The sequence below is a fragment of the Equus caballus genome, chromosome 17 (assembly GCF_041296265.1).
Source record: "Equus caballus isolate H_3958 breed thoroughbred chromosome 17, TB-T2T, whole genome shotgun sequence".
NCBI classification, from domain to species: domain Eukaryota; kingdom Metazoa; phylum Chordata; class Mammalia; order Perissodactyla; family Equidae; genus Equus; species Equus caballus.
Window position 1 is genome coordinate 25,060,527 of NC_091700.1, and position 10,774 is coordinate 25,071,300.

Sequence of the window (10,774 nt, forward strand, 5' to 3'; positions counted from 1 at the left end):
CCAGCCTCCTGCCCCCGCCTCCCAGCCGCAAGAGAGGACGCTACTCCTTTCCCCCTTGCCACATTAGGACACTGCATTCTGAGCTGGCCAAAGGAGCCCCAATTTCCAAAAATCAAAATTAATATTGCCCTTCAATTTAAAAAAGTTAAAAAGCCACTGTGCGTATTTCTGAAGTTACAGTTTACACTCCAGAAGTCCCCAGAGCACAGACGCCGATAAAACAGACGACGAATGCCGGATCTGAATGTGCTAGCTCACCGACATCGTTGGTGGATGTGTACAGATGTCATAAATAAGATAGAACCAACCGCGCCGACCTGCAGAGCTGGAGTCCGCAAACTTTTGGACCCTGCTCCCTAACATTTAAAAAAAGTTTGTGTACCACTAGAAGGACCCGCAACTAAAAATACGCAACTATGTACTGGGGAGCTTTGGGAGAAAAAGAAAAAATAAAATCTTAAAAAAAAAGTTTGTGTACCACCTCAATATATGCACATTTATCAAGTATATTAATGAACTAATATATTATGTACATATCAAACATACAAGGGAAATAGATCGTTCAAAGTATGATGAAAATAAGTTTTTGTAAATGGAGAGAAGTTCTAATGTTTTCATGCGTGCCCCGCTTTGGAGAGCACTGCCAGCTGCGCGTACATGTGTGTGCAGAAACTCAGCGAGGAGAGAAAATTGAAACAAATGCAGGTGCTCTTGAGTACCTGGGCCTTGCTTCTTCAGGCAGCCAGCCAGGCCAATAACGGCCCCAGCCTGAGCCACGTGGGGCGCCGTGGAGCCTATGGCGCGGCGGCCGGCCCGCCAGTCCCCGCCGGCGGCGGGTTCCCTCTGCGAGCAGAGGGGAGCTGTCAAAGCGAGCAGGGGTGGCGCCCGGAGTGGCAGAGCCGCACAGCTCCGCGTCTCCGGCCCCAGCTCCCTGCTCCCGGTACCCAAGCCCGGGCGGCAGCCATGAACGGCGAGGAGCAGTACTACGCGGCCACACAGCTTTACAAGGACCCGTGCGCGTTCCAGCGGGGCCCCGCTCCAGAGTTCAGCGCCAGCCCCCCTGCGTGCCTGTATATGGGCCGCCAGCCCCCACCTCCGCCGCCCCCGTTCCCGGGCGCCCTGGGCGCGCTGGAGCAGGGCAGCCCCCCGGACATCTCCCCGTACGAGGTGCCCCCCCTCGCCGACGACCCTGTGGTGGCGCACCTCCACCACCACCTCCCTGCTCAGCTCGCGCTCCCCCACCCGCCGGCCGGGCCCTTCCCGGATGGAGCCGAGCCAGGCGCCCTGGAGGAGCCCAGCCGCGTCCAGCTGCCTTTCCCATGGATGAAGTCTACCAAGGCTCACGCATGGAAAGGCCAGTGGGCAGGTAAGCCTGGCTTCCGGGGCCCCTTTGTCCCCCCCCCCGCCCCCGCACCCCCCTCCCTCAGCCCGGCTGCCGCTACCTCCAAGCGCTCCCCAGGACCCTCTCCCAGTTCGCGTTCCCAGTCCCCATGGATAACCCAGGGTCAGACTAAACTACACAGAGAGCCAATGTGGCCATCCTTCACAGAAGCTCTTTTCTGGTCCAATGTGGAGCGTCTTTTCCATTCAACTCTCTTCCTGGAAGGTTAAACCCCTTCCTTTCCTGTACACTGAACTCCAGGAGCCTGCGCGCTCCATGCAAGCCAAGGCCTGGCCGAGCTCAAAAGCTTTGGACCCTCAGGATCCTCCTCCAGCCGGGGGATCCGCCCGCCCAGGACTCCCAGGAGCGCGCGCTGAGGAAGCCGAGGAGGGCTTTGGGATCCTTCTGACCCCGACCAGAGCGTGCCTTCAGAGCCCCGGGCCCTCTCTCGCTCTGCAGCCCTCCAGGGCAGCTTCATTAGAGAAGGCAGACAGACTCAGGGGACCCCCCGGTAGATGGAGAAAAGCAGGGAAGGAAAAGTGCACCCAAGCCTGCAAAGCTGTTGGGCGGGGGAGGGGGGGGGTAGGGGCGGTCACCCCAAGGCCGAGGACAGGCCGCTCACCCTCGGAGCCAGGCAGCTGGGAGAGGCGTCTGCGATGCCAATTAATTTTTCAACAAACAAAAGCATTTGAAAGGGTCTCCCCGCGCTGCTTCCCAGCAAGTAAGTTTGAGGAAGGAGATGCCCTCTTTGCATAGCCGGCTCAGGGAGACGGGAGCCCTGGTTCCCCGTAGCCCTAGGCGCCGGCGTGGAACAGGTCTTCCCCAGAGGCGGAGATGCGGAGCAGTCCGCAGGTCCCTTCCCCGCCCCAAGCTGGCGGCGAGTTCCTGCGTGGCCTGCGCCACCTCTGCAAGACAATGTTATCGCTACCGCGCCTCAGCCACTTCTGGTCACACCTGCATTGCAAATACTAGTTTGACTTTTCTTTTTCTTCCAACTAACAGTCGGGAGTAGGGGAAAAGAGGTTCGAGCTGGCGCCCCCTCCCTTCCCTCTCCCTCCTCGGCGCCCTGTCTGCCGGGTCTAGCCGGCTTGCTTGACACTGACCACTGAGCAGCTATGCGGGCCTTTGCGGGGTCTGGGCTTGCCCAGGGTCCCTGGGGCTCGCCTCTCCCTAGTTCTCTTTCTCTCGAAGGCTGAATGTGAGGACTGGGCAGCTCTTGAGACAGGACAGGGCCCAAACTCGGCTGCAGTCTTCCCCCAACTCCAGCGAAACCCCGAACAAAGGGGGCGCCAGATACTTGAGGCGCCTCTGTGTACTTACCCAGCGCGCGCGGGCCCGGCCAAAGGCCTGGAGTCTTGGGAAGTGCGGGATTCTTGGGAACCGGGGAGAATGGCGTCCCTCGACTGGGAGTGGGGGACTTTCAGCCCGTAGTTTCCTGCCAGGAGCTGCGGTCCCTCCGAGGGGTCCCTTCCCGCAGCGCGCTGGGGACGCGCGTTTCCGACATTCCCGGCCCTGCTCGCAGCTTCCTCAGGAAAAAGGCGAGGGAGGCCCTGAAAGAGGTTTCCAGAGGCGTGGTAACTTCCCCATCTCCCCCACAGGGTGTGACCCCTGCTCGGGTGGAGCTTGGGCTTGGGTGGACCCAAGGAGCCAGAAAGTGAAATCCGAAGGAACATCAGCAGTCTTGCCCAGGAATGGAGGGTCCCTGGAAGGGTGACATCCTCGGGCTGGAGAGTCAGGGGCTGGAGAGGCCTTTGCCAGCGCCCTCTGAGCCCCTGTGCTCTCAGCCCGCAGGGAGGAGCCCACCCTCCCTCTCCTGGAAGCTGCCTTCGAGGTGGAGGTGCTGCCGCAGCCGGAGCGGTCCTCCCCGGAAACTTTCGGAAGAGCCGAACTTCAAGGGTTTGTGAACCCGTCTGCCGCTCCTCGTGGGGTTTCACGCCCCTGGGAAAACGCAGTGACCAAAGGCTTTCATTAGTAGTACGGATATGAATACTTATAATAGGGACTTTTGAAAACGACATAAAAAATGCACTGCATCAGCCTCGCTGGCTGACCAGGTCGCCCCTAAACGGCCTCACCCTACGCCTTAGGGAAGAGCGCAGACCTGGGGCCCTTGACATCTTCCCAGTAACACCAACAACAGCCTCCATCCCCTGCCAATTCGTCCTGGGCACAAGTCCCCTGGGGTAGTGGATCCCCCGCGCACCCTCTCGCAGCACCTTAGTGGGGCCCGCTGAAGAGGGACAGAACCCCGAGAAGTTGTGGGTTGAATTTAAGAACGTTGGACTGCCTTTATCAATGTTCCTTTAAGGCTCCCTCCTTCCCTCCCAGGCCAAGGAAGGCTTGGCAGTGGAAGACTCGGAGATGCCCCCAGCGAGCAGGACTCCTCCGCTGACTGGGGCCTAGCCTCTGCCTTGGCTTCTGGGCGCCTCCTTTCCGCGGGGGGAAGTGGGAGGCTCTATGTTGTAATTAACCCTCCCCCCAAACACATACACGCTAGCGTTTCAGCTCCCTAAGGCTTAGCCAGCGGTCACGAGGGAAATGCCGCATACTTCTGACCTAAGACAAGCCGACTTAGGCCTCTTCCCGGAGTTTTGGTGGAACTTACCGCGCCGTCGGTATTGCGCACAGACGCGAAAAGATCAGGACCTGGAGGGGCCAGCAGCACACACCAGATGTGCGTGCGGCGCTGACCTACCCGGCCAGGCCGGGGCCGTTGCTTTCTCTCGAAGGGGACTTGGAGCCAGGATCCCCCAGCCCTGAACCCCACCACTACTCCCGCCTCCGCGGGCTCTCAGCGCCCCAGCAGGGATCTGTCCCCACGCATACCCTCTCCGCCTCTGTCAGCATTTGGGGCCCAGGACATAGAGGGCAGGGCTGACAACGACCTTCCTGGGAGCCCAGAATCGTTTCCCTTCTCCTCGAGGGCAGGGGCCCGACAGAGGCTAAAATGACAATTATAGAGAATTTACCGGCTATTGAGGTGGGACTGATTACAATAATATAGCTACATAGACAGATAATATATGTTCAACTATAACACTCTATATCATAATCCCAGGGTTTTTACTAGCTCAAGGCTTTTCAAACTGAGGGTTGCACCCATTAGTCGGTCATGAAATCAATTTGTTGGGTTGATTTTTTTAAAAAACGAAACAGTAAACAATAGGAAAAATTAGATAGCATCCTATGTGGTAAAGGTTGGTATTATGTCTTGAAATTTTTTGTGTCAGTTATATATCAGCCTATGAACTGGGTAGTGATCTGAAATGTTTTTCTTACTGTGGATCATCGTCAGAAGGTTGTGGGTTTTTAAAGTAAGTCCTGTATTAATGGCATTGTAGAATTGAGTCAGTTTAAATATCTATTATGTGCATTTTAATCAGCACCAACCCAAACACGAGTTAAATGAACTCGTTGGAGAACCACTCATTTACAGAGGCCACTGCGGGCTCACGGAGAGATGTGGCGCAGCTTTGACTTCCACGAAAAGGCAGCCTGTATTAGAGAAGGGCTGGGTGCGCCCAGGTTGGGCTCTGGGCTAGGGGCTGGGACTCGGTGGCAGGAGCGGCTGGGAGGGCCGGGGCTCCTATGATTGGGACCGAAGCGTTGGGCTGCGTGGGTAGGAGCAGGACAGGAGGAGCCAGGGACTCGGGGACCACGCTCACGTGCTGTGTCGCCCGCAGGCGGTGCCTATGCTGCAGAGCCAGAGGAGAACAAGAGGACGCGCACCGCCTACACACGCGCGCAGCTGCTGGAGCTGGAGAAGGAGTTCCTATTCAACAAATACATCTCTCGGCCTCGCCGGGTAGAGCTGGCCGTCATGCTGAACTTGACTGAGAGACACATCAAGATCTGGTTCCAAAACCGCCGCATGAAGTGGAAAAAGGAGGAAGACAAGAAGCGCAGCTGCGGGACAGCCGCCGGGGGTGGTGGGGACGTGGAGCCGGAGCAAGACTGCGCGGTGACTTCAGGCGAGGAGCTGCTGGCACTGCCGCCACCACCGCCCCCCGGGGGTGCTGTGCCGCCTGCTGTCCCTGCCACAGCCCGAGAGGGCCGCCTGCCGCCTGGCCTTAGCACCTCGCCGCAGCCCTCGGGTGTCGCGCCCCGGCGGCCGCAGGAGCCCCGGTGAGAGATGGGCACTCCTCCCTGCCGGGCGGCTTCAACCACTCGCAGAGGAGAAGGGAGCGGGCCTGGCCCCGGGTGTGGACGACCGGCCCTGGCGGTTCAATGGGCGGGAGCTGCGGGGCCCACGGCAGACGGGAGGAGAGAACAGTGCTCTCAGGCGCCTGTGCCAACTGGGGCGCCGTGGTGAGACGGTGGCAGACCTTCTGGAAGGAGAAAAGACGCTTTCTGTAATATCTGGGGCCTCGTCTGGAGGTATTGTTGGATTGGCGACGTGCATCGCTGTTGTGCAGGTCCCATCAGTCCTTTAGAGAAGCCATCTCTTCAAAAGACCACAGAAACTGTACAAATCGGACCGCTCCCCAGCGCACGGCAGGCAAGCGGGATGGAGCGACCAGAAGCAGCCATTTTTATTCGGCCTTTCCCCTTAACGTTTAAAAATAATTGAGAGGAAACTTCTGAGGTTTCAAAGACCCAGTGAAATTGATGCCTGTGGAATAGAGTAGTTCCTCCTCCTCCTCTTCCTTTTAAAATCCCTTTAGCAAAGCCACGCCCTTCACCAGCGCGCATCCTTCTACCGGCACCTTTTCCTCTGCGGGGAGAACTTCTTGCGAGGGTGGGCGGGCAGCGGCTCGGCTGGAGTGTAAAGGCGGAGGGAGAGTCCCTGACCCGCTGGCCCAACGCTTCCAGAGAGGGCAGGCGAAATGGGTCTGGAGCGAGAACGATGGACCCCTGAGTGATCACAAAACTGAAGATATTTGGAGCGTTCTATTTAGGGTGTGGATTTAGTTCCTGGTCTCAGAACTGGGGGGAGCCGGGGGAGGGGGGTCGCTTTGTGGAAGGCAAGCGGGGTGGCCTGACCCACCTTGGAAATTATTCACAGAGCCGGTCTGATTTCCACATGTTTAGAAGTGATTTAAAAATATGTGGTTGGGGAATTTGGAAAACTGGTTACTTTTATTTAAAGATTTAAAATTACCTAACAATTCTTTACAAACAGGTCTGTAGTTTCCAGGTCAGTTCCTCCTTTCAGGATCTGGGCCTTGTGTTCAGGTGATGTCTGTGGAAAATGCTTAATAAATACGGATAACACGGAAAGAGATGAAAACAGATTCCCTTCGCTTTGTATCAAACCTTTCTTGTGATGCAATGATTCCATTTCATTTAAAAAGTTAAAGCCGCATTAATTTTCAATACTAACGAGGGAAAACAAGTAATTAAGAAACACTACGTTTGGGTTTGGGGTTGGAACTGCATATGAGCTGGTGGATTTTCGGTTTTGTTTCATTGTTAACTTGAATCACCTCTCATGATGAATTTCTTAGGCAAGATAGCCCAGCGGCATGGGGGGTTCAGAGCCCCGCTGGCTAGCGCTGAGTGGGCGCAGAGCCCAGGAGCAGCCCATCCAGCCGCACAGTGACCAGCCCGGAAGCCCGCAGCTGGCCAGGGCCATGAGCGGCTCTCTTTCCTCCCAAAGCCGCAGCTCGGGCCAGGCCTTTTTCTGAGGCTCTTTCAAAGGAAGTGTTGGTTTGGCTGTATCTCCGCCCCTGGAGCCAAGAGTGTCTTGTGTTAGGGGCAAACAGGCGTTGACAGTGGGCTTCCAACCTCTGGGGCCTCTCTGCTCCTCCCCATGTTGGATGAGCGTCTTAGCCCGGCTGTGAGCCTGAACACGCCTTCTGAGCGCTCCCACCGTTCTGGGCCATCAACTCCCAGGAGTCGCTATTATTTTCTTTTGCAAAGAGACTCAGGGCTTGTTTTTGTTTCTTGCTGGTTTTTGCTTCTGGTTTTTTTCGAGGGAAATCCAGTCATAAGGCTCCTACGAAGAAAAGAAGGTCCCATGGATCAGAAAGGGGAACTTTCTCATCAGTGAGCGGTCTCACAGGGAAGACGGTGCCCTTGCCCTGCAGCCTCTCCACACGCGCCCGGGCTCTGGAGTCTAGCAAATCTGCGTTGGAACCCCGGGCCCTCAAATACTGGCCCGTGACCCTGAGAGAATTATTCAGCTTCCCTGCGCCCCGGTTTCCTCATCTGTAAGGTGGAGGTGAATACTACCTCATAGAGTTGTGAAGTTTAAACCAAGTATGTGTAAAGGTCTTAATTCAGTATCTAGAAAATAGTTATCCCTCCACAAATATTAACTATTGTTTTATGCCATCATCATTTTCGGAAGCAACCAGGGAGCTGCTGCTGCAGATTCCCCGGGTCTCCTGCCGGCCCTAGCAGCCCCTCTGTCACTGTTGCTCTCACCCTTGTGCATATACCCGCTGACCCTCACTGCGCGCTCCCTGGTTTTACGACGCCTTTCCTCGTAAACGCCTTTGACTTCCCATAGCCACCTTCGCCAGGTAACTGAGACTCGCCTCCTCTGACCCAAGGGAAGCTGATGCTGAGCGGTGGAGGGAGGACGAGCTGGAGCTCAGCCGCCCAGTTGGTGGCGGCCCAACGACTTGTCATCAGAAGCCAAGGACATTTTCAGAGCTCCACACCCAGCCCGCCGCGCTCTCCGAGGCTCGCGTCCCAGTCTCGCCGGTGGCCTGGCCGAGGGTTCGCGAACCAAGGGAGACGAGGTGCGCGCCGCCCGGGCGCGGCTCAGGCAGCGGGGCGCGCGGGGGCTGACGGCGGCCAGGCGTGCGGCCTCCGACCGCCCAGGCCCGCCCGGGAGCGCTGAGCTTTGCTGAAAGCGCCACTCGGCGGCTCCCGGGACTCCGGGCCGAGCCCGAGCCGCCGGAGAAGCTCCGCGGAGGAGAGCTCGGCTTTCACGTGCTGCCGCCCAGGGCCTGAATTCCGCGTGGCCTTGAGCAAATCGCTTAATTCTCCGTTTCCTCTTGCATAAAATGAGCTCTTAACGAGGATGAAATGAGATGATGTCTTTGAAGAGTTTATTACCGGGCCTGGCGCGCAGTCGTCGCGAAACGCGGCGGGGGTGGCGGAGGTGAGGCGAGGTTGCCAGTAGGGGCCAGTCTTCCTGGGAGGCCCGGGGAGGTGCGGAGAGCGAAGCCCGGGCCTCGAAGACAGGAAGGAGGGAACGCGCTCCGCCGGGAGCGCCACTCGGGGCTCCAGCAGAGCGGCGGAAGCGGGGCGAAGGACTTTGTCCCGACCCCTTGGGCCGCAGGGTGTAGATCAGCCCCCATAGGGCGATGGCGTGGGGTTCACTCTGCGCTGCCACCCTCGGCCAACTGGCTAGTGGACGCGAACCGTGGGCCCGAGGGGCGGGGGCGCTCCGAGCTCCAAGCCCGAACCCACACACGGGGCTGTCTTCCAAGTAAGACGTCTTTCCATAGCCCAGAAAAAAACAGCCTTGGGAAGGGCCTCTTTCTGCCAATCCAGTCACCTTCTCCCGGCCCCAGGACTCCAGCAGTGACCCTGGTACCTGCCTCCCTAAGGACCGTCAGCCTCCCACTGCTCTTCAGGCTTGGCGCGCTCCTCTCAGGCAGTAAACAGACATCGGTGGCCTTCGAAAGCTCTCAGGACAGGTGGCCTTCGGCGCGGAGGAAGAGCAAGGCCCCTGCGAACGCCGTGCGTCCTTCCCCGCGCGGTGCGCTCCAGCATCCGGGGACAGCCAGGCTGTGCTCACCGCGCCAGGACGTCCAGGAGCGCGCCCGCCTGCACCTTCACGCCTCTCCGTTCCCCGAAGAGTCTCCGAGCTGGAGCCACAAGCCCCACCATTCCTCCCAGAGTCTTCGACCCGAGGTGAGGTATGTTCGTGGAGCGCCACTGGGAGGTGCGAACGATCCGGGCGCTGGTTGCAGGGCAAAAAGAGTGCTCCCCCAGCGCGCCGACTGCCGCGGCACGTCAAAGCTGCCGCTCCGGATGCGGGGAATTCGGCACGAGTCCCTCACCACACACACCCTCACACAGAAGCCACTGAAAGAATGGGAACCAGGGAACCGGGGAGAGCGCGCCGCTCTCCGGGCGGGGGCCCGAGCTGTGGGACTCCTGTGGATAGCGTCTCCTGTGGATAGCGTCGGACCACATAGTGCCAGAAACAGTGCACGGCAAACAAAAATCTTTTCTCCTGCGATATATTTCTTCCTGTAGGTTGGCTAACAGTTACTCAAAGTTCTCACCTTAAGAGCTAAATTCATACCATGTAATGACAATACGTAAAAGTTGGTGATGATTTCAGGTGCTGCCTGTCGCTTTAACAGCTTTGATGTCTAATCCGCTTGCCCCTTTCGCTCAGGGACTGTGCCCGCGTGCCTTCCGCAGCGTTTACTAGGCTCACACTCTGTGCCGGCACCTCTGGAGGTCGTACAGTGCTTTGCCCTGGAAGCACTCAGAGTTTGAAAAAGCCAGATCACCTCTTGGTGATGGTTACCACAGTCATGGAGACTGGATTGATTATTGGTGAATTTACCAGAGTAAGTAGAGGGCACTCAGGTTCCTCAAGTTCTCCTTTTGAGCAACAAAGGCTGTTCTGATTTCCCAAATTAGTTTTGTCCCCCTTAGTCTAGCACTGGAACCCTCTCCATATCCCCTCCTTCAACTAATTCAGTTCAATGCATTTAAATTTGAATGAAATCTAAGTATTGCACTGTCCTTTCCAGTTGGTAAAATCTGCCTGTTCTTGTATTCCCATACCCCCATTCTCTCTCTCCCACCTTCTCTTTCTCTCTAGATCTGTGTGTCTATGCAAGAGTGATGTGTGTCTTGCGTTGAGTCTGTCTGTGTGTGTCTGGGTATGCCTGGGTGGCCCCATGTATGTTTGTATGCATGTGTTTGGTTGTGTCTCATGTGGGTTGCACTGGCGGCAATGATCAGCGTGTATCTAGGGACCAGGGACGCTTTCCTATATGCTCTTTTTTTCTAGCCAGGACAGCCATCTCCCAAGTGTAAGATGATGTTGCTGCTGATGAAAACTGTCCACTCAGGTAACTGTCTCAATTCTTTGTGTTGACACAATGTTTGAAGGCAGGAGAAGCTGTCTATGAGAACATCGCTTGAAACATTGGTAGAAGCTGATTGCTAAAGGATTGCATGATTGTATAAGGAATTAATCTTTTTTCTTTCTAAGAAGAAAGTTCACAACTAAAGTCTTTCATACTTCAATAGCATCACCTTGAAACCCTCCTGAAAATTAAGTAGTTAGAAGGGTCAGAAAAGGGAAATTCTGGATGGAGACTGAGTCAAATTTTACTCAAACACAACTCTGACAAGGTAGATGTAGGAGCAGTAAACCTAATGGGAAACTGAGGCAGGGCAGCAGGAAGCAGAAAGCCCTCCCTGGAAGGGAACCAGGAGTGATGCAGGAGTAGGCAGCCAGCCCACAGG

At 56.7% G+C, this 10,774-nt stretch overlaps 1 protein-coding gene across 1 annotated transcript; it reads left to right on the top strand.

Moving 5' to 3' along the window:
• The first annotated feature begins 839 nt into the window (after positions 1–839).
• PDX1 (pancreatic and duodenal homeobox 1) lies at positions 840–8,407 on the top strand. Its single transcript, XM_001492067.3, has 2 exons — positions 840–1,366; positions 5,065–8,407. Exons 1-2 carry the CDS (start codon positions 964–966, stop codon positions 5,508–5,510), a joined length of 849 nt encoding a protein of 282 aa, XP_001492117.2. The 5' UTR covers positions 840–963; the 3' UTR covers positions 5,511–8,407.
• Positions 8,408–10,774: the final 2,367 nt, after the last annotated feature.